Below are 21,345 nucleotides of genomic sequence, written 5' to 3' on the forward strand. Positions count from 1 at the left end.
GAGGGGCACGGCCTGGGTGCCACGTGGCCTCCCTGCCCTCCCTTGGCTGAGATCCTAAGCCATGGCTAATGCTTTGTGCCTGTAGACCTATCTGTAAAGTGGGGGAGTCAGGGCAGCTTGCTCGTGGGGTCACTGTGGGGCTTCCGTCCCAGGGGGCTGGCTGGCGGGCAGGGCTCCTTCCCTGCTGGGGCCTGAGCCAGAAGGGCAGTCCAGCCGCTCCAGGGGAGAGGCTGGGGGAACTGGGGAGGGTAGAACACGAGGCTACGGCTGTCCTGGGACCCTCTCGCAGACCCTCCTGGGTGAGCTGTGGGCCACTGAGGCCAGGAGGTCGTAAGCCACCTGGACCTGCTAGCCTTGTCCGCTCCCCACTTGGCTGGAGCTCTGGCTGAGTGTAGGGTCACTAGGAGTTCAAGAGCCAGACTGCACGTTCAGATTGTTTTTTGACAGAAGCTGCGGGACTCGAACAGCAAAATAGTCCCCCAGGGGAGAAGGGCAGGATCCTGGGCCTCAGACCTGCCTGCTCCCTGCTCTCAGGGAGGGGCGTGAAGCCCTACACGCACTTCCTGGCGCACTGAGGACCAGCGAGGCGGGCTCGGGGTGGCCCCCTGCAGGCTGAGAGAGGCCCTGAGACTTCGGCCAGCTTGACTTGGGGACGCACATGTTAGTGGTACCATCGTGTGACCTCGACCCCTGAGTCTTCAACCCGACTCGGTGTAGCCCGCAGCTGGCTCCAGGTGGTAGCCCCGTTCACGCAGGTTCCTCAGGGTGCCTGCGCTTGGGATCCGTGTCATTCCACGTCAGGAGTCTGTGGCCAGCCCTGCTGAGGTGGCAGGACCTGGGGTCAGCTGGCCTATGTGACTCCATCAAGCCTGGGGTGGTCTTGCTGGCAGATGGACCACACATGGTTGTTCCGGAGAGCTCCAGCCCGCGTGGGCTGCTCATTACACCATCTCTGCCTCTAGAGTGGAGAGAAGGAGCCCCTGGACCTTGGGGCCCCCATCTCAAGTCTGGACGGACAGCGGGTCATCTTGGAGGAGAAGGACCCCTCCCGAGGGAAAGGTGAGCGGAGAGATGCCGGGTCCCGGGCTCTGCTGTCCGGTCTCAGCGTGACGCTGCAGAAGGCTGCTCACGGCTTTAGGGTCTCCTGGGGCCCGGCAGCTCCCCACCGTGGCCAAGTTCAAGCCTGACGGGCATCTGACTGTGGGCAGGAGCGCTGGGGCCTCGCCGAGCGTGTCTCCTCTGCTGGGAGAAGGGCGACAAGCCCTGCCGAGACCCCAGGGCGCCCCAGGGCGCCCTGGCATGTGCTCTGCTCCTGGAGGGCCCCCATCCTCTGCAGGAGGGCCCAGGACCCCAGGGTGTTGCTGCTGCTCCGGGCCCAGCGGTGGCTGAGGTGGGGCCTGGGTGGAGACTGGGCGGTGACGGAGCGCCTGTGCACAGGGCGGCAGCGGTTCACTGAGCTCTCCCACGCTCGCTGCCTTGGCCTTGCCCGCGCAGCCTCTCAGGGAGAGCGATCCCCGCGGCAGTGCGACCGCCGGGGCTCTGTCAGGTCACCTGGCCTCGCCTTGAGTCTCAGGGACTGGCACTCCCCAGAGCGCTCAGCCCCTCCCAGGTGGAGGGTAGCGGGGCCGTGTCTCCTGCAGGGAGTCCCTGGAGTCCACTGAACAAGGCGAGTGGAGGGCCGTGCGGGGAGCTGCCCCATCCCTTTCCCAGGCTGACTCAGCTCTGAAGTGGGGCACTGGTCACTCGTCTGTGTCCCCCCAGGTGACCTGCACTGTGGTGGCCTCTCTGCCCTCGGGGCTCCAGCGCAGCCCCTCGTCCCCCTCTGGGCCCATCTGGGTTCTGAGAGTGCAGTGCGCTCTCCCCCTGGCCGGCGGCTGGTCTGGGGGCGAGTGGCCTGAGCAGGGTGCGGGTGCTCAGCACCCCCTCCAGGGTCTGATGCGGTTGGACCCCCTGGCCCATGTGCACAGGTGAGCCTGAAGGTGCAGCCGCAGGCAGGTGTGTGCCGGGTGCGGAACGCTGCTCACAGATGGGATGGCAGGACTGCGCCGGCCCGTCCTGGGCCAGAGCAGTGGCCATGCAGCGTGAGGGCTGGGGGCCAGCCTGCGGCCCTGACTTGGGGCGGTGGCCGTGGTTGAAAATACATAATGAATGTGATAGCCTCCTACTTTCTAAAGGCACTCGTGCCAAACAGTCCCCAGGAGGCCCTTTCTGTCACTGCAGAGCCCAGTGAGCACGGTCACCCTCACCCCGCCCTGTCCAGATGCGGCCAGTCCAGGGCGCTGGTCCTTTGGCCCTTGGCCCTTGGCCCTGTGCGGGCACCTCGGACTGAACGTGATGGAGATAAGGGACCTCTCGTACCTTGGCTTCTGTGCAGCTTTGCTCTCAAAGATGTATAAACGTCATTGTATTGATGTGGAGGTGGGTTTGCGGTTCACTGCAGTACAAAGTCTATCTCAACTGTGTTCGGTGTCCACAGATAAACAGAGAAGTGCGCCGGTCAGACAAAGCACAGCTGTAAACGCCAGCTCCAGGAATCACTCGGCTACGGTAATTTCTCCTCACCCCGCACCTGCGATGCTTGGGGGCGGTGGCCCCCGCGGCCCTCTGCTCCAGTCGGGCCTGCACCCCGGGGTGGGGGATTCTTCTAGGGCCCCTTTGTGGTGCCCGCTCCCACTGGACTGGGAATCGCTGGGTGGGTGTGTGTGCCTCACACGCAGTCTTTATTGCAACTGACTTCTGCAACTCATGTAAAGTCCAAATCCGTGCAGTGTGTGTTTCCAAGTCCCCTGTTATATAACTGATGAACGTGCTGCTGTGTCTGCAACGTGAGTGGAACTTTGACTTTCCTTCTGACGCAGGGAGAGGAGAGAACACTAGGCAAGTCTAATTCTATTAAAATTAAAGGAGAAAATGGGAAGAATGCTAGGGAGCCCCGGCTTTCAAAGAGAGAAGAATCTATTGCAAAGATTGGGAAAAAAAAATATCAGAAAATTAATTTGGACGAAGCAGAGGGTACGTGTACTTTTTAAAACTTGCACGTTTTTCGTGAATGCGTAGGACCCCTAGAACCTTCTCTGGGTTATGCCACTGGGGTGACTGTGACCCCTTCACACTGAGAAGTCACCCGTGTGGGTCTACACGTGTCGGTGTAACCTTACTAAGGACCCAGTTTTCAGACCGAAGGCCGGGCCCTTTGGGAGTTAGGGAGCCCCCGCCTGGGGCTGCAACAGGTGGTCTCTGTGTCCCCCTCACAGCGCTGTCCTGCTGAGAGTCCCTGGGAGGCGGGGCCCTCGTCAGGGGGCGGGCCCTCGCGGGGGAGGGCGGGTCGTATCAGGGGGCGGGCCCTGTCAGGGGCGGATCCCGCCAGGGGGCGGGTCCTTCCAGGGGCGGATCCCGTCAGGGGGCGGGCCTTTGCCGGGGGGCGGGTCCTTCCAGGGGCGAATCCCGTCAGGGGGCGGGCCTTTGCCAGGGGGCGGGTCCTGCCAGGGGCGGGTCCTGTCAGGGGGCGGGCCTTTGCCAAGGGGGCGGGTCCTCTCCACGGGGCGGGCCCTCGCGGGGGCGGGTACCCAGGTGAGGCGGAGCCCTGGCTGCAGAGGCCGGGAGGAGACGCTGTGTGTCAGGCCGTGGGGCCGGCCGCCCGCGCTGTCCCCGGACTGCAGGACGAAGGAGGGCAGCGCGTGAAAGACAGGGAGGCGGGAAGCTTTCCCTCCAGAAGCCTGTAACACAAGAGAAACGCTAGGAGCAGCCCCGCTCTGAGCTGCCCTGTGACGGCTGAACCCGGCAGTGCTTCCGCTCGGCTGGCTCGTCGCAGCGCCTGCGCTGCCCGGCCGCGCCTGCGCCGAAGCGCCCGCCTTCTGCGCACCCTCAGGTGTGAGGTTTCAGGCTCCTTGGTGGTCAGAAGCTAAGACTGTAACCTTAGTTAGCTAAGCTAACCCCAAAAAGACTCAGTGTAGAAACCATCTACCTGGGATGGTGGACTTGAGTTACAGTTGAGAACCCACCCTGGTAAGAACAGGCTTCCCAGGTGCAGCTAGCCGTAAAAAGAACCCACCGGCAGTGCAGGAGACACAAGAGACGCGGCTCGATCCCTGGGTGGGGACGATCTGGAGGAACGCATGGCACCCCACTCCAGTATTCTTTCCTGGAGAATCCCATGGACAGGAGCCTGGGGGGCTACAGTCCATGGGGTCACCAAGAGTCGGACTCGACTGAGCGACTAACACTTCCACTTTCAAGAACAGGAAAAGTTCTGGGGGGCATCCAGGAAGATAGAGTACCCGGCCGGGGGTGCCGGGACTGCAGGAGGGGGTCGAGGGCCGGGCATTGCTCGCAGGCCCAGGTGGTGCCCGAGGAAGCCCGCACACAGGTTCACCAGCGCTGGACACCCGGCCTCCTGGCTTTATCAGGCCGTGGCGTCTGGTCAGCGACCTCCCTCCTGCTCAGAAGGGAACCAGGTGGCTGCTGCCCCGGTGCCCAGAGCTAGTCCAGGGAGGACCAGAGCCGTGCCCGTGGCCTGCAGCCTCACGGGCTCTGGGTGGAGGCTAGAGGGTGGGGAGGCCCCGGGGCACTGGGACAGAACTTTCTAGATGCGCACTTGCATTGGGCCAGAGGGGACCCGCTCTAAAACCTGGTCAATGTGGGATTTCTTCCCAGAGTTTTTTGAGCTCATTTCCAAAGCTCAGAGCAGCAGAGCAGACGACCAGCGCGGGCTGCTGAGGAAGGAGGACCTCGTGCTGCCCGAGTTCCTGCGTCTGCCCCCCAGCCCCCCAGGGCTCGCCCCCTCCCCTTCAGCCGCTGCCAAGGCCTTCGGCCCGAGACCTGTGACGGGTCACGGCGAGGAGCAGGCACCCCTGCCCCGAGAAAGCCCGGCCAGCAGCCCCGGCTCCGGCGACAGCCTGCCCCTTGGGGCCCCCGGGACCCCCAGCCCACCAGCGCAGGAAGTGGAGGTCGGCAGCGTCCAGACCGAGGAGGGCGAGCACGTGGCCGACCTGACGCTCACGGGGGAGGGGGACATCAGCAGCCCCAACAGCACGTTCCTGCCGCCGCCCCCCGCCCCGCGGGACGCGGCCGCACCTCCGAGACCAGGTACCTCCGGGCGCGCCGCCCCTGCTCCCCTTTGACTGCCCTCCTCCCGCTGGCCCCACGCTGGCCGCCCGGCGCTGGCATTGTCCACACAGTTTCCAATTAAAACGAGAGAGCGGTGGGAAGTGAACCCCCCGCCCGGAGTCTCTCAAGGGAGGGTTCAGAGTGCTTCCTCCTCGGTGACCGTGCTTGTCCTGGCTGCCCCGCCCTCTCTGAGAGGACCCAGCGCCGCTGAGGTCAGAGAGTGGCCAGGATGGTGGGAGGGGGCGGCGGGCACCGAGGAGGCCTCCTGTGGGGGGCGCTCACCCCCACCGGGCCACGGCGCGGTCCCCTGTGCCTCTCCCCAGTCCAGGGCAGTAATGCCTCCAAGCAAGGCCCTGGGGATTTCTGAAAAATGTGTGTTATTTTTACAATCTAAATCACTAGCACTTTCAGCATTTTAATCTCAAGACTGAAAAAAAAAAAAAGAGTATGTGTCTTGAGCAAGTGGGAGAAGCCCTGTGTGGCTTAGAGCCCGAGGCCCACGGTGAGCCCGCAGGTCTGGCCGCGGGGGCCTGCTCCCCCTCTGCACATTGGTCAGAGCACGTGGGGGCCCACGGGCCTGGGGTTCCTCCAAACGAAAGTGTGAACGTGTCACGTGAGCTGGTCCCGAGACATATGAATGTTGGCTGGGGAAGTGAGGCCCCCGGCCTCCTGGAGAAGGGGCTCAGGGGGCACACCGCTCTGTCTGGAGAGGGCCAAGCCCGCGGGGCAGCTCCTTGAGCCCCAGGATGCGCGGACCCTCGCTGTGGGCTGCTCCGCTGCCGGGAAGGCCTCTTTTGCCTGAGTCCTGCCTGGGATGGGTCCTCCAGGACCCGCAGCCACATCTCTGGGGACCCCGGGCCGAGGTGGTCTGGCTCGGTGTGCGGGGTGGCTCTGGAGGACCGGCTGTGTGAGCGGGCTCCCTGCGGAGACCAAGCCGGGCCTCCTCCTCGCATGTGGCCTGCTCTGCAACCCTGTCTCCCCTTCCATCCCCTGCACACGTGTGCAGCTGCATCTATGCTGAGTCTGTGCTCCTCCAGGAGAAATAAACTCTACGTCTGACCATCAGACTGCTTGAAAACTCTTTCCTCCTTCATTTGAAAACCTGTTTTCTCTTTAGAAAACGATAGATGTATTTTAATCCATGGCAAACACTGTACATTTCCATGTAATTCATTGTTTAATATACTGGCTTTTGAAAATAGATCACTCTAGATACACTTGGGCGCCTCGGGTGTATCTGCAGACAGAGCTGCATGAGGGCGGGGGGCGGGAAGTGCTGGACGGGCAGACACAACACACGGAGGGCATGGCTCGCCCCTCCCTGAGCCCGGGGGTTAGGGATCGGATGGCTGAAGGTGGGGGTGCCAGCGCTGCTGGGTGAGGCGGCCAGATCCTTCCACCTGGTCACCCGTGAGCCAGAGCGCAGGCGTGCTGGCTGCCCGTGGTCCAGCCACATCCTCCCCGGCTCCACACTCTGCTTGGGCATCGGGCCCACGCGGTTTACCCAGTGGGGCCTCTGTCTTCTGCTTCTCGCTCCGGAGCCTGGGCAGGGTGACGGGTGGGTCCCTGCGTCTCCCGGCACATTACTGGGGCCATGTGAGCCCCATCCCCACCCCTACCCCCGCGCACTGGTGGGTAGGCACCCAGGTCATGCCAGTGCCGGCAGCTGCTTCTGACCACCGTGGCCACCCCCACTGCCCCCCAACCCCCAGCGAGGTGGGAGCCCTGGATGTTTGCCTCCTCGGGTGTCCTGGGGGGGTGCTCCTCCCATGAGCCTCGGGCTCACCTTGGTGACTCAGAACAGCACCGGGGGTTCCCCAGCCAGTGGGGCACTGCAGGCACCCTTAAGCCAGTGTGCTTATTCTTGGGGTCCACCGGCAGGCTTCACGCAGAGTGCGTCCCCAGTTTTAGGTGCTGTGAGCTGTTTCCTAGAGGGTGGCCACTGAGACCCTTCTCTCTAGAGTGAGAGAGACAGTACGGCCATGCCGCCAGTTCGTGAGCTGTGGAGCCCCGGGCTGCCAGGTCTGCACCACCCTGAGGAGAGGGTCCCGTCAGGGTGGGCCTCGGTCCCCAGCGCCCACATTCAGAGGCCTGTCAGAGCCCGAGGGCTGGAGGCCTTTGGACGGACGCGTGCCCACGCAGGGCACAGCCTTCCCGCATGGCCTGCTGTGGATTTGGTCCTGTTAACCTGTTTGGTATCCAGCAAAACCCTGGGCGTTGGTGGGCACGTCCCGCCCCAGGGAGCGCCGGCTGGGTGTGGGTGTGAGTCCTTGGCCCGGATGGAGCCAGTGTCAGGTCCAAGGACGGTGTCCAGGGCCCTACAGAGGGCTCAGGGCTCACTCAGCAGGGGGCTGAGACGCCGCTGTCCACGTGGATGGGTGTGGCAAAGGCATGGGAGTCACCCCGAAGGGCCCTATGTTCCCAGGGAGAGAGCAAGGTGTCCAAGGCCAAGGAGAGGAGCTGTTGCAGCGCTGACTGGTGGTGGTGGGGCCCGGTCCAGCACCCCCTCGCCCCCAGGTGTCGGGCGGGGTGGGTCCTGGCCTTGCCCCCGGCTGAGCGCTCAGCGGGGTGTCAACCTGGGTGCAGGCTTGACCCTGTGGTACCTGCAACCAGGCGCTGGGCTGAGAGAAGTGTGTCCCTCCGCCCCCGCCCCCCAGCCAGGCACTGGGCAGGCTTCCCGCGAGCTGGGTGGTGGGGCCTGGGTCAGGGTCCTGGTTGAGTCTCTCCCTTACCCTCCCCGAGGAGCCCTCGCCACCATCCTGGCCCCACTGGGGGCTCAGCCCAAGGAGCACTGGACGGGGCGGAAGCCCTGCACCCTGGGGACGCGTACCCCGCCCCCCCGCCCCCCGCAGGCACGGCCGGTCCCCAGAGCGGGAGGGGCCCGCACTCACTTCTCCGCGGATCCAGGAAGTGCTGCCATGCAGCCCACGCGCCAGGGGGCGCTGTGGCCTAGTAATTCAGCTTCCGTGGAAACTGGAGGCATGTCTCAGGGGCCACGCCCTCCACTGGGCAGTGCAGGCGGCCAGACTGCGTGCCCTCGGGGTGGCCCCAAGTCCCAGGAGCCCCTCTGCCCCTGTCCGCCCGCCCCCCAGCCACAGCCTTGGCGTGTCTCACCTGCTAAGGCCAGGTGAGGTGGGAGCCCTGGGCCAGGGACAACCGGGGAGGCCGCCCGGCTCCGCAGTGGGCCGCTGCCTGTGGCCAGGGCGTCAGGGCCTCCTGGGACAGCTGCGCCGGTCTCCCCAGCCCGGACCCCAGCCCCGTGTGCCTGCTCCAGGTGCCTCCCCGCCCCTGCCACCTCCTTTGCACTTTGTCCATCAGCCATCCCCTCCTCAGCGGAAGCTTGGCCCTTCCGTCTGGGCGGCAGAGGGGCACCCCCACTGCGCACTCCTACCTTCCCGGGCCGACGGGGTGGCTGCTGGACTTTCTCAGGGGCACATGGGTGCTCGGGGGTCCCGGGAGGGCAGCCCTAAGCCAGGGCTCTCTTCAGAACCGTCTTTCCAGCACAGCACCCCGGCCTTGCCCTGGCCAGGATGGACCTGAGTGGACCTCCCGCAAGATGTCCCGGGCTTCCGCCTCCACGGCCTCCCCTGGGCTGACCAAGCTGGCCCAACACCCGTCCCCAGGCCCCGGCATGGGTGAGGACAACTCCGGCCTCCTGGCCGCTGGCCCTGGGTCTCTGCTGCGTGTCCATCCCCCTTGCGTCCCCTTCTCCGTGTCTCCCCCAAGTGCCCCGCAGGTGCTCCACGCCACCCGACCTCTGGGTGTCTCCCAGTGGAACCCACGGGCCCCTGGTGGCTGGTAGTACGACCCCCGCCACCTCCGCTGGGGCAGCCCTGCCCACACCCCCGCCCCCAGGTCTGCCCTCCTGGGTTCCGTGTGGCCCCCACAACCCAGCCTGTGCTGCCGTTGGCTGGAGTCTTGGCATCCAGTAGGTGCTCAACAGAGATCTGCTGAGTGAGGGGCTTCGAGCCGGCACCCACCCACATCGCAGACTGGGGGCTGAGGTGGGGGGAGCCGCGGGTGAACCAGGGCTTCTGCTGGGCTGTCCCCTGACTTGCCCTTGGGGGCCCAGGCAGCCTCCACGAAGGGCGCCGAGTGGGATGGGGTTCCCAGGGCCGGCGGGGGCCTCGCGAGGGCCCAGCAGGTCTGGAGGCTGAGGCCAGACTGTGACCCTGGGGGTGGCCGAGGGGTCAGGCCACACCAGGGCTGTTGGGAGCCCTGCCGGCCCCCCAAAAGAGGGTCCTTCTCCTGATGTGGAGCCTTGAGGGCCAGAGCAGACCGGCCACTGGCCAGGGGCTGCCGCAGGGTCCTGGGAGGGGCTTTTGGGTCCCAGCTGCCGTGAGGGCTCCAGCATGGTGCCCCCAGGGAGGGGCTGGCTGTGCTGGTCAGAGTCACAGAATCCGGTCAGCCGAGGGGCCGGGCCTGTGATCCCCGGGGCAGCTTGAGAGGTGGGCAGTGAGGTTCCGGCTCCGGCCCCACGTGCAGGGTCTGGGGGACGTGGGACAGAGGACTGGGGCCAGCTAGTGCCAGGAGCGAGCGTCGTGTACAGGGCAGCCTGGCTCCTTTGGAAGTGGTCGCCCTCGAACTCTGGGGGATATGGGGGTCCTCTGTGCTCCACCCCCTGCCAGGAGGGTCATGGGGAGGCCAGGAGAGCAGTCGCCACGGGCAGGCCCTGGCACAGAGGCCGTGACGCCTGCCCTCCCACCGCTCAGGCTGGGCCCCGGACACTGAGTCACAGGCCTGGGGCTGCCGCTGCCTCAGAGGAGCAAGTCCGGGCGGCGGGAGGAGCCTGGACCGCAGCCACCCTCCTGAGACATGCCCGTCCAGAGCCCGCGAGCTGCCTGGGCACCAGAGGGCCCGTGGCTGGGGCCACACCGCTCACCAGCCTCTGTCCAGGAGGGTCTGAGCAGGGCTGGACAGGAGCAGGCCGTACCCCGTGGTGTGTGTGGGCCCACAGGCCTCTTAACGCTCCAGACAAGTGCCCCAAATTGGGGCCAGCAACTGAGGAGCACAGCCCTGCCCCTCCCCACCGCCCCAGATCCAAAGGCAGACCAGCCCCACCGCATGGCTTCCTGGCCCTGGGGGCCTACTGGCAAGCCCGGGACAGGCCCAAGCGGAATGTCTGTTGAATGACTGAAGGACTGATTGTCTGGGAGGAGCTTCTAGTCCCGGCTGCTCCATGTGGACCCTGGGAGCCCTGGACAGGCCCCTTTCCTCGCAAACGTCTCCACTTTCCACCCCGACCTTGTCACATTGCCCAGGTGGGACATGTGTGGCTGGGCAGCTCCCCTGGGAGGCGTGAGGCTGACCCGCTGTGGGGGCCCCTCCTGCCACCTCCCCCACAGGCTGGGAGGGGCGGTCAGGGGAGCCGGACCCCGTGTTTCTGGGCTGGAGCCCCCTCCTCGAGCCTGTCCACTGCGGGCCAGGCCAGGGCGCCTTCCCCCGCACCCCAGACATTGGCGGGTCCTTGGCTCAGGCTCACCGAGACCACCCCAGACATGCTGTGCCTCCCCACCAACACCTGGCCCGACTGGGACCTGGAGTCCCGCCTGTGGCCCTGAGCCTGGCACCTGTCCTGGGGGTGAACCTGGGGAGCCCCGTGTCGGGACTGAGACTGAGGCGCCCACCCAGTGGTGCCCTGTGCACACCCGCCTGGCTCCTGGGGATTGCACCTCTGCCCCGCCAGGGCCCGCCCCCCCCCCCCACCCCCACCCCGGGACCAGCCAGGGGGACAGGGCAGTGACGACTGCCTAGGGTGGTGGGTGGGGAGGTGTGGCTGCCCACCAAAGTGTCTGGAAGCTTCCAAGGCAGTCCCAGGAAGCCTGGAGCTCCTGGGGGTGAGGCGGGTATTTAGAATCAGGGCCTGGCTGCTCTGAGCAGTGAGAGGGCAGGTTGGAGGAAGGGGCGCTTGGCCTGCGGTCTTGCTGGCGAAGCGGGAGAGTGTGGAGGGGGACCCGGCAGGGGCTCAGGGTCTGGGAGGCTGAGACGCACCCCAGTCAGCCGCCGGCACGTGGACCACGGTGGGGCCAGGTCGGGAGGGCCCTGGGGGCCCCCTGCCCCATCCTCGCCTGGGGACCATGGCCCTGAGAAGCCAGCAGCGCGGCCCGTGGGTGCAGACCCCAAGTGCTTGCGGAGGCCCTTGCTCCCAGGGTCCAGCCCGTCTGCAACAGCCCCACCCAGCGCTCCGCGCTCCCGAGCCCAGAAGCGCGTGTCTCCCCAGAGCCCCCGTCACAACCACCTGCCCAACACCCCTTGGCTACAGACAGCCTCCCCCAGGGAAGAACAAGGGGCTGGGGGTGGGGTGGAGGGGAGCTGCCCGCCTCTGAGCTCCTCCCACAGAGGCCCTGCTGTGTGAGCCGTCCCCAATCTCCCGCCTGCACTGGACCCGGGCAGGGAGCCCCGGGCGTCCCCTTGCCAGATGAGGGGCCCCGCTGGTTCCAGCACACGAGTCCCCCAGGCCAGGCACCCCCAGACCCTACCCCCAGCACTCAGGACAGCAGCTACCCTCGCCCTGCCCGCTCCCCGGAGCCTGCTGCCCGCCTTGGCCTGGGACCCTCCTCAGGGTACTTGCTGAGTGCTCCCCGGAGCACAGGCCGAGGGGCCGCAGGGCAGAGGTTGCCGCCCCCGGGACGCACGGGGTGGAGGGGGTGGTGGCGCGAGAACCCTTTGGCAGGGTCTGAGCGAAGAGGGTGGCCGGGATCTCCCGCCAGGGCGGGCAGGCGGGTGACAGCCTTTCTCCTCTCCCCGTGGCAGCAGGCAGGGCCCGAGGCAGCCGACACCCCCTGGTCAGCGCAGTCGCAGATGTGGACCGAGTCACTGGCGCGCCGTCTGGGCCGGCCGGCAGCATCCCGGGGGTGCGGACGGCCCCCTGGAGGCCATGGGCCAGTGGCGCCCCGACGTTGGCTTGCCCCACCCCGAGCCCCGTCCCCGGGGGAACCGCCAAGCCCAAGGCTAGCCCGCACCATGCCACCTTCGTCTGAGGCTGCCGCCCACCGGCCCATCCCTGCGGACCCTGCACCCAGGCTGCTGGCTGGGACACTCGCGTGGAGAGCAGTGGTCTTGAGGGAGGGCAGCTGAGCTCCCCTCGGGGGCCTCGGACAGGCCAGGTCAGCCGCCCCCGGGGGCCTGGCCTCAGACGCCCACCAGGGCTGGCTCAGAGGGCTGGTGGCCCTGTCCCTGCTGCTTGGTGCCCAGCCTTCCCGCAATAAAGTGTCAGAGTGGACCCGACTGTTGGCCTCGTGCTGGGTCCTGGGGCACGGGCCCTCCTCCAGGGAGCCGTGGCCCCCGTGGCCCCAGGCACGTCGCGGGGGACCAGCTCAGGGGGGCGGGATCAGAGGCAGGCAGGAAAACAAGGTTGACCTAAGGGGGCGCGGGGCCCAGCGTGTGGGCAGCGGGCCGAGGTCCTGCCCTGTCTAGGACCACTTGTCGTCTGGCAGGGCCAGAAGAGTGGTCTGGCAGGGCCAGTCTGTGCAGTGACCATGTCGGGGGAGCCCTGCCTGCCCAAGAAGGCCTGGGAAAGGGTGGCAGCCTGTGCAAAGGCCCTGAGGCCGGGATCCAGAGGGGACAGGGGTGGCAGCCAGGCCAGGGGGCAGGGCGTGGGGTGGAGGGAGGCAGAGATGGTGCCACGGGCGGACGGAGCCCGTGCAGAGCTCCCTGCCCACAGAGAAGTGCTCCAGGCTTGCAGAAGGGCCCTAAGCCTCAGCACCCCCGGGGCCGCGCCCTGAGCTGGGCCCAAGGGTGCCCACATGGAAGAGGGCCAGTGCCTACCGCCTCCAAGCTGGGTGCCCCCCATTTCTGCACTCCCTCTCTCTGCCCAGAGGGCAAACGGGGGCCCAGAGGGCGATTTGGAGTGCCCAGCGAGGTGGCTGCAACGCCAGGCCAATCCCCCCAGACCAGCCCTTCCCTCCGCCCCGTGTCGGCAGCTGAGCCAGCTCACAGGGATCAGGGCCCCCTGGCCTCCGTGACCCCCTCAAACTGCTGAAGAGGGTCCCCGAGCAGCTCTGCCTGTGGCTGCAGTCACAAACCACAGGCCGGCTGGGGTCACGACTCCATGTCTGGGGGGCAACACCCCGTCCCCATTCATGGGTCGGGGAACAAAGTGCCCCCAGACCAGGGCAGGGCCCGAAGCCGGGTCTCAATGGGCCCGGGTGCCTGGCCAGGGGCTCGGGATGGGGGAGGCGGGACGGCATGGGTGGTCCTGGTCCTGGGCTTCCTGAGGCAGCGCCCCTGTGGGTCCAGGAGCTGTTGGGGCAGGGGGCTGGGGGCAGGCCTCCTCCCTGCTCCCCTCGCATGGGAGGCCTCAGCCCAGGCTCGCCCTGGGAGGGGACAGACAGAAGTGCTGTGGAGGACAGCGGCAGAAGTCCCTGTCTGGGGCCTTGTCCTCAACTCCCACCCCAGTGCGCACATGCTCCTCTGCGCCGGGCCTCCTGCCGGCCATGGGGCTGTGCCAAAGCCCAGCACGTACAGCTGCTCTGGTTAGTACAGCTCATAAGTACACAGTGGCCAGCCCTCTGGCTGGGTGGGGACCGGAAGCTGGGACTGGGGGTTCCAGGCCCCTTCCTTCCACGTCATCCTGGAAGACTTCCTGGAGGAGGCGTCTATGCGGTGCCTGCAGGACGCGGTCAGGTCCAGGAAGAGCATGGCGGAGGCGAGAGGGGACCGCTGGCCCAGGCAGGGTGAGCTGGGCGGCAGATATGGCGGACATGCGGACCTCCCAGCACGGGAGGCAGCCAGGGTTAATCATTTGCCGGCAGCCTTGACCCTCACCCTGCTCCCGCGTCCCGCCGCTCCTCACGCCAGCCCAGGAGGAGCCATGGGGTGCTGGGCTCGGGTCGCCAGCCCCTGCCCCCCACCTGGGCTGGCCCTGCTGCTGCTTCTGCTGCTGCTGCTGCCTCGCGGGGTGCAGCCCCAGTCTGCCAGGGTGAGTGCTGATCCCGCAGCTCTGTGACCACAGGCTCCCTGGGCCCACTCCGGGTCCTGGGGTGAGGCCAGGGCAAGGTGTGGACAGGGTGAGGGGCCCACCATGGGGAAAGTGGACCTTCGGGGCCGAGGTGGGCATGTTGGGCGGGCCTGGGGGACAGGAGGCCGAGGGCTCCAACTTGCTGGTCCCCCGTCTGGGGGCGCAGGGGCTGGTCCCTGCCCTCTGGGCCTGTTGGGTCCACGTGTCTGAGGTTATGGGGGGGCTCTGAAAGCCACACAGCTGCTCTCGTCCGACCCCACCCCCAGGATTCAAGCCTGGATGGCAGTGACGCTGGTGTCCCAGCTCCTTGGACTGGGTGGGCGGGGAGGGGACAGTGTTCAGCTGAGACCAGTGTCCCCTGGTCCCCACTCCAAGGCCTGAGGACACGACGTGCAAATGGAGGCAGGTCCTTGTGTGAGGGGCCCACCCCACACCCCCCATCACAGCCCTCTCGGCCCTTCCCAGAGCCAAAGGGAGCCCCCAGGACACAACGGCACGGTGACTCCTGTGACCCCTGTAACCTCAGTGACCCCCAGCACTGCAGCCGTAGGAGCACCCCAGACAGAGGGGCCCCCTGGTGGAGGGCTCACCCCCCTGCCCAGGGGAGCCCCCTCCAACAGCCCTGGGGGCACAGGTGCGTTAGGAGGGCTTCTTGGAGGAGGAGGCGGGTGACCCCCAGACGGGGGTCTGGGGGCACCACCGCAGCCCCGGGGGGTGGAGTGGGGTGGGTGATGGGGGTCAGGAGGCACCCGGCGCGGGAGCCCTTGACCCCCGTTTCCCCCAAGCAGTGCTCACCGAGGCCGGGCAGCCCTGCAGCTTCCCATTCCGCTACGGCGGCCGCATGCTGCACTCCTGCACCACAGAGGGAGGCGCCCACAGGAAGTGGTGGGTCCCGGTCCCCGCGCCCCCGAGTCCACCCTGGAGGCCCTCCCACCCTCTGCCCTCCCAACTCCGGCCTGAGCCCGGCATGCAGCAGGTGGAGTGAATGAACGAGGGCCTGAGCAGGAGAGCGCTCCAGAGTGGCCAGCCAGCCAGCCTGAGTCGGGGTCGGGACGAGCCGGTCTCTGGGCGCCCTCCCCCATCAGCGCACGCCTCACCCCCAGGTGTGCCACGACTCACAACTACGACCGGGACAGGGCCTGGGGCTACTGTGTGCAGGACCCCGCTCCCCGGGGGGGCCCAGGTGGGTGCCCAGGGGTCTGGAGCTGGGGGTGGGGGTGATCTCTTGGGGGGAGTCAGAGCTGAACTGGGGTGGGGGGTCCTGTCCTGTGCTCATCCCACTGCAGGCCTGGGGGCTGGAGGAGTGGGGAGTGGGGAACACCCGCCCACCCACAAGGCAGGGTCCCACCCTCTCTGGGGTCCACAGAGCTGCTCTGGCTATTGCTGGGGTCACACCACCCCCTGCTGGTCAGGCTGGGCCCAGCAGGGCCAGAGAGGTCCCCGTGCAGGGAACGAGGCTGGAGACCTGCTCAGGGGGCCAGGGCGCTCCAGGGGCAGTGTGCTGCCTGTCGGGGTCCAGCTCTCAGGGTGTCGGATGCGGAGCCAGAGGCCTCTGCCCAGGTTCTGAGAGCTGGGCAGGGGTGGGGTGGGGAGGGTGGAGGCCTGCAGGGCACACACGCCCCGAGGAGCCTTAGAAGGGGCATCTTGAAGGTGGCAGGCCCTTGGCAAGCAAGGGGCGTCACGGTGTGGGTCGGGGGCCCGAAGCCTGTGGGGCTCTCAGACGCCCCCCCTCCCTCGCGCGTGTGCCCAGCCCCTCGGGACCCCTGTGCCTCTGGCCCCTGCCTCCACGGGGGCTCGTGCTCCAGCACGCAGGACCCCGAGTCACACCACTGCACCTGCCCTGCGGCCTTCACCGGCCAGGACTGTGGTACAGGTAAGCGGGGCGGCGGGGCGGCGGGGCGCCGGCCACAGGCGGGAACAGTGCCTCACTGTGCCCCCTGCCCCCCCACCCCAGAGAAGTGCTTTGACGAGAGCCGCTACGAGTACCTGGAGCCGGGTGATCGCTGGGCCCGCGTACACCAGGGCCGCGTGGAACAGTGCGAGTGCGCGGGGGGCCAGATCCGCTGCGAGGGGACCCGCCACACAGGTACTCGAGGGCGCGGCCTGGCGGGGCGGGCCACGTCACTGAGCCTGCGCTCTGGGAAGGGATTTCCCAGGGCCAGCAGAGAGGGGCACCGGGGCGGGAACCAGGCCTAGACACCCCACCCTCGCCTCCGGCTTGGGGCCAAGGCCTAGCTCCCGAGTGCTCCCCCGCAGCTTGTCTGAGCAGCCCCTGCCTGAACGGGGGCTCCTGCCACCTGATCGTGGCCACCGGGACCACCGTCTGCGCCTGCCCCCCAGACTACGCTGGGCGGCTCTGCAACATCGGTGAGTCGCCCAGCCTCAGAGCGCTGTGCGCCCCATGTCCCGCGGCCCAGGCTCACCGCACTCCCACCGCCCACAGTGCCCGCCCAGCGCTGCTTCGTGGGGACTGGCACCGAGTACCGAGGCGTGGCCAGCACGGCGGCCTCGGGCCTCAGCTGCCTGGCCTGGAACTCCGACCTGCTCTACCAGGAGCTGCACGTGGACTCCGTGGGTGCCGCGGCCCTCCTGGGCCTGGGCCCTCACGCCTACTGCCGGTCAGCACTGTCCCCACGGCCCTGACCCCTCTGCTCGGGAGGCTGCTCAGGGAGTGCAGGCTGGGGCCGGGGCTCAGAACCACCTGCAGGAGCAGAGGCTTCTGCGGGGGTCAGGAACCCCCCACCCCCCCAGCAGGCGTCCCCATCTCCCCCCTTGCTTCTGAGGGGCCGTGACCCCCACCCACCAGCTTGTCCCTGTCCACCAGGAACCCAGACAAGGACGAGAGGCCCTGGTGCTACGTGGTGAAGGACAGCGCCCTCTCCTGGGAGTACTGCCGCCTAGCGGCCTGCGGTGCGCACAGCTGGAGGTGGTCTCGGGAGGAGCAGGGTGGGCACCGGGCTGGCCCCACCCCACTGGGGTCTCCCCACTACACCCCCACGTGCAGCCGCCTCTCCCCAGAGGACCACGGGCCCATCTGAGAGATGGGGAGACTGAGGCTCACCACAACAGGGCTGGACCAAAGCCACGCAGTGGGTCGGCACCAGAGGTCAGGGGGCCCAGGCATTCTGCACTGTGCCCGGACGGTCCCCACGGACACAGATACAGCTGGGTGTCCCTGGGGTCAGCCCCTGGTGGGTAGGCGGCTCCAAGAGGCCAGCCTGCCCTCTGGCCCCGTTGCTGCAGGGCTCTCTGACCCATCCCGGGTTGGCTCTGGGGTCCCAGGCTGCTGGAAGGGACAGGAACCCCTGCCAGGCCTGCTGGGCCACCCTGGCTTCTGCAAAGCCTGTGATCAGGCACAGTTCTCCTCATCCTGCAGATGAGGAAAACAGGCTCAGAGTTAAGTCCTGTGCCCTGCGCCACCACCCCCCACCCAAGGGCAGAGCTGGGCGTGAGCTGGGCTCCTCTTTCAGAGGAGCTGCCTAGGCTGGGGCTGGAGGCAGGTGAACCACTGGGGGCCTAGAGAATCCTGGACACAGCCAGGACCTGCGGCGTGATCCAGTGATCTGTGTCCCCAGAATCCCTTGCCAGGATTCAGCCCCCGCCCACCGAGGCCCTGCTGACCCTGCCTGAGCCCGCAGCCGCTGGACCAGCTGGACGCCAGACCTGCGGCAAGAGGCACAAGAAGAGGACCTTTCTGCGGCCCCGCATTATCGGCGGCTCCTCCTCGCTGCCCGGCTCCCATCCCTGGCTGGCCGCCATCTACATCGGGAACAACTTCTGTGCGGGGAGCCTCGTCCACACCTGCTGGGTGGTGTCTGCCGCCCACTGCTTCTCCAACAGGTGAGCGGCCCTGGGCCCCAGTGTCCACGATCCATCCCGGTGTCCCCCCTTCAACCATCCGCCTCTCCGCCCGCCCGCCCGGCCCTACACGCGGCGTCCCGGCTCCACCTCCAGCCATCCGCGCACACGCCCGCAGCTCCTAAGCATCACCCGCGCGTCCCCACCTTACCCGTGTAAGCCCCGTCCTTCGGTCCCTCCGCTCCCCGTCGCCCCTCTGACTCAGGTGGGGCTCCGCGCTCAGCCCGGTGCTGGGCCCGGAGACTGCGAGAGCCGCTGCGCTCCTGCCCCGGGGCGCAGTCCCCAGTCTCTGTGGCGGGTCCTTTCTCCCGGGAGCTCCCTAGTCTGGAGCTTGGGGCGCGGCGGGGCGGGGCGGGGTGGCGCGCCTGCGCGGCAGGGCGGTGGGCGTGGCGGGGTGTGGCGAGGTGGCACGCCTGCGCGGCAGGGTGGTGGGCGGGGCCTGCCCTGAGGCCCCGCCCCGGCCCCGCCTCTGCCCAGAAGGAGCAGGTGGCCCCATGTAGGGGCCCCGGGAGCCTGAGGTCCTGCCCGCTCGGCTCCTCCGGGTGGGCAAGGACGGCCGGGGCTGGCATCCGGGGTCGGGGTCAGGGGTGTGAGGCCCACGACCACACCCAAGGGGTAGGGGCAGCGAGCTCAGAGCTGGGAAAGGCCTGCCCATCCACCTCTCCTAAATTCTCTGCCTTGAGGGGAAGAGGCTCTCTCCGGGGGGGAGGGATCCAGTGTCATCCCAGGGGTCAGGGGCTTGGGGCAGGCTGGGGTCTGGCTGCATGAGAGTCCGAAATGAGCAACGCCCCCCAGTCACCCTAAGGACTGCACCGCGGGGGTGGGGGAAGTGGGCACCAGCCCTGTGCCGAGTGCTTGTGGCCTGGGCCGCCTCCTTCCCTGCTGGACCTGTGAAACGCCGCCTGGAGCCTCCCCTGTACGCGGTGGGGTGGGGGTGGTTAACAGGCTGGAGGAGGGGAGCCGGCATCCTCTCCTCATATCACAGGAGGGGCCCAGCTGGGTGAAGGTACCCACCCTTTGAAGGTGGGGCCCCAGAGCAGTGGTCCCAGGCCTGGGCCAAGCAGGTGGCTGGAACAGGGCGTTCATGGGCAGGTGTGATGGGGGTCAGCAGGTGAGAGGAGTGCTCAGGCTCCTGGACCCCTGGGTGACCTCATAGGAAGGCCTGCTTCCAGGCCAGGGGCACCGGGCCGAACCGTGCCCCAACCTGGACCTGCACCAGCTTGGGCCCCATTCAGCACTGAGCCCACCTGGACACATGAGAGGCCCCCGGCTCATGCGGGCCTTGGCTTTCTTAGAGGTGGTGCTGCCAGGACTGTGGGTGTGGCCGTAGCCTGCCACGCCCCACCACACCGCAGCCCGCTGCACCCCTGCTCAGGTCTCTCCCAGGGTTTGGGGGCGGGGGCACTGCACAGTGTCGGAGGAGGGGCGAGCCGACCTCAGGGGCCCAGGGTCATGCCGCCACCAGCCCCCGCTGCACAGCCCCCCCAGGGAAAGCGTCTCCGTGGTCTTGGGCCAGCACTTCTTCAACCGCACGACGGACGTGACGCAGACGTTTGGCATCGAGAAGTACATCCCGTACCCGTTGTACTCGGTGTTCAACCCCAGTGACCACGACCTCGGTGAGGCTCTGCCTGAGGCTGTGTGCTGGGAGCGGGCGCCAGGCAGGCCTGGGGGAGTCCTCAGCCTCTCCAGGGAGGGATGGGAGGGATGGGAGAGATGGGGGCTGGGGGAGGGCGGAGGGAGGGAGAAGGTGAGGAGGAGGGGGAAGGTTACCTGCAGTTCCCTCCGGGGCCTCCCAGGACACAGTCCCCACGGCCCAGTGGGCTGCACCCCATGTGACTCCGTGGCCACCTTTGGCTGTCACGGGCCCCCGCGTGGCAGGCTGACCTCCGACCTCTCTCCTGCCCAGTCCTGATCCGGCTGGAGAAGAAAGGGGAGCGCTGCGCCGTCCGCTCCCAGTTTGTCCAGCCCATCTGTCTGCCCGAGCCTGGCAGCTCCTTCCCCCCGGGACACAAGTGCCAGATAGCAGGCTGGGGCCACCAGGATGAGAGTGAGTGCGGGCAGGGGGCCAGGGTCGTGCCCCCAGGAGCGGTGGCCCGACCCAGCCTGAGCAACCCCGCCCCCGTGTCGGCCCGCAGACGTGAGCGGCTACTCCCCCTCGCTGCGGGAGGCGCTGGTGCCCTTGGTCGCGGACCACAAGTGCAGAAGCCCTGAGGTGTATGGGGCCGACATCAGCCCGAACATGCTGTGTGCCGGCTACTTCGACTGCAGGTCGGATGCCTGCCAGGTTAGCCTGGACAGCCCACCGCCCCAGAGCTTGGAGCTGAAAGTGGCCAGACCGGCGGGGCCAGCCAGGAGGTGGGGCCAGAGGCCCACCTCCCAGTCGGTGGCCACCCCCAGGGTGGATTCTTGTCCCTGCCAGATCCCAAAGCCTGGGCACTTCAAACTGAGGGCAGGACTGTCCACATGACACCAAAGGCCAAAGCCCATTTCACCCTGCCTTCTCCCGAGTGGGCTCAATTGGTCTGCCGATCCCAATAGCCCGGTTATCAAGGCCTGCTCAGGGGGGCTGTGCCTCAGGGCTGAGATGGAGAAACTGGTTTACTCCCCAGTTCATAGGTGGGGAGACACGCCTAGAGGGGTCTGCATGCTTTTCCTGGGTTACCCATCTGAGAAGTGGCAAAGAGTGCGGGGGCTTGCCCCTGGACCACGTGGTCCAGCACACGCCTTGTGGAAGGTCAAGGATGGCTTCACGGAGGAGGGGGCAGTTGCACCTGTCCTGAGGGGTGAATAGGAGTTTGCCAGGAGGTGAAGAGGCGTTTCCAGCAGGGTGCCAGCTGGTGGGTGGGTGGAGAGCCAGACTGAGGAGGGCACTGCTAGCTGTGGAGGTGAGAGGGAGGCAGGGCAGGGCCTGCGGAACGGCGGCCTGGGAGCCGGAGGCCTCGCCAGCTCTGGGGCTGGGGGAGAGTGAGCAGGACCGCTCTCTTGCTCGGGGTGCCTGTGTCGTGCGTCCCCACCCCAGGCTGCTGGGGTCCACCTTGAGAATCTGCATCCCAGGGCAGCTCCGGACCCCTGTGGAGGCACTTTCAGGGTCGGTGTGCGGGAGGCTGCGTGAAGGGTGGTGGGCGGTTTCCAGGCGGGTCTCAGGCCCTAACGGGCCGCTCTGCACAGGGGGACTCCGGCGGGCCACTGGCCTGCGAGAAGAATGGCGTGGCCTACCTGTACGGCATCATCAGCTGGGGCGATGGCTGCGGGCGGCTCAACAAGCCTGGCGTCTACACCCGCTTGGCCAACTACGTGGACTGGATCAACGACCGGATTCGCCCCCACAAGCGGCCCGCGAGTCCCTCCTGAGCCCCCTCTGCCCCGGGGCCTTGTGTCCTGGTGTTCCCTCCTTGCTGCCAATAAAGATGTTTCCAAGA

The 21,345-nt window shown here is 67.5% G+C and overlaps 3 protein-coding genes across 16 annotated transcripts in view; 2 read left to right on the plus strand and 1 right to left on the minus strand.

Moving 5' to 3' along the window:
* Positions 1-12,333, plus strand: part of RGS12 (regulator of G protein signaling 12) — a 116,619-nt gene extending 104,286 nt beyond the window's left edge. For 2 of the 10 annotated variants that reach the window (XM_044945564.2, XM_006074607.4), the window contains exons 14-18: positions 963-1,059; positions 2,477-2,547; positions 2,859-3,012; positions 4,654-5,085; positions 11,860-12,333. In XM_044945564.2, coding sequence (XP_044801499.2) covers positions 963-1,059; positions 2,477-2,547; positions 2,859-3,012; positions 4,654-5,085; positions 11,860-12,086 — 981 coding nt within the window. In that variant the 3' untranslated portion in view covers positions 12,087-12,333. Of the gene's footprint in view, positions 1-962; positions 1,060-2,476; positions 2,548-2,768; positions 3,013-4,653; positions 5,086-8,607; positions 8,948-11,859 lie in introns of those variants that run through there. The other 8 variants (XM_044945570.2, XM_044945571.2, XM_044945568.2 and 5 more) reach the window with 7 other exon arrangements.
* On the minus strand, positions 5,470-18,822 carry LOC102416089 (translation initiation factor IF-2). 3 transcript variants are annotated; one of them, XR_006552124.2, is made up of 3 exons: positions 18,075-18,822; positions 6,893-7,063; positions 5,470-6,648 (listed from the first exon to the last, which is right to left on the minus strand). XR_006552124.2 is itself a non-coding variant. In XM_044945573.2 (2 exons), the coding sequence occupies exons 1-2, from the start codon at positions 18,490-18,492 to the stop codon at positions 7,064-7,066; spliced, it is 495 nt and encodes a 164-aa protein (XP_044801508.2). In that variant the 5' UTR covers positions 18,493-18,822; the 3' UTR covers positions 6,837-7,063. The 3 variants fall into 3 exon arrangements, 1 of the variants encoding a protein (XP_044801508.2); XR_006552123.2 differs by lacking the exon at positions 18,075-18,822 and adding an exon at positions 7,295-7,758 and having other exon boundaries at positions 6,893-7,140; XM_044945573.2 differs by lacking the exon at positions 5,470-6,648 and having other exon boundaries at positions 6,837-7,140.
* On the plus strand, positions 13,323-21,345 carry HGFAC (HGF activator). Of its 3 annotated transcripts, none has more exons than XM_025290557.3 (14): positions 13,328-14,026; positions 14,531-14,699; positions 14,854-14,950; positions 15,169-15,248; positions 15,816-15,938; positions 16,020-16,151; positions 16,322-16,432; positions 16,509-16,683; positions 16,890-17,011; positions 17,641-17,905; positions 19,403-19,542; positions 19,833-19,973; positions 20,062-20,210; positions 21,095-21,345. In XM_025290557.3, the coding sequence occupies exons 1-14, from the start codon at positions 13,706-13,708 to the stop codon at positions 21,275-21,277; spliced, it is 2,208 nt and encodes a 735-aa protein (XP_025146342.3). In that variant the 5' UTR covers positions 13,328-13,705; the 3' UTR covers positions 21,278-21,345. The 3 variants fall into 3 exon arrangements, with proteins under 3 accessions (XP_025146343.3, XP_025146342.3, XP_006074671.3); XM_006074609.4 differs by having other exon boundaries at positions 13,330-14,026; positions 16,890-16,975; XM_025290558.3 differs by lacking the exon at positions 19,833-19,973 and having other exon boundaries at positions 13,323-14,026.

This window comes from Bubalus bubalis, chromosome 7, assembly GCF_019923935.1.
Source record: "Bubalus bubalis isolate 160015118507 breed Murrah chromosome 7, NDDB_SH_1, whole genome shotgun sequence".
Taxonomy (NCBI): Eukaryota; Metazoa; Chordata; class Mammalia; order Artiodactyla; family Bovidae; genus Bubalus; species Bubalus bubalis.

Excerpts from the sequence above, each read along its gene's own strand:
- HGFAC (XM_025290557.3), top strand. The coding sequence starts at position 13,706 with ATGCGGTGCCTGCAGGACGCGGTCAGGTCCAGGAAGAGCATGGCGGAG. Across the intron at positions 15,249-15,815 it reads CGCTCCCCGGGGGGGCCCAG|CCCCTCGGGACCCCTGTGCC; the intron begins GTGGGTGCCCAG and ends GCGTGTGCCCAG. Across the intron at positions 19,974-20,061 it reads CTGGGGCCACCAGGATGAGA|ACGTGAGCGGCTACTCCCCC; the intron begins GTGAGTGCGGGC and ends GTCGGCCCGCAG.
- LOC102416089 (XM_044945573.2), bottom strand. The coding sequence starts at position 18,492 with ATGCCAGCCCCGGCCGTCCTTGCCCACCCGGAGGAGCCGAGCGGGCAG. Across the intron at positions 7,141-18,074 it reads GAAGGACGGGGCTTACACGG|GGTGGTGCAGACCTGGCAGC; the intron begins GTAAGGTGGGGA and ends CCCTCTCCTCAG.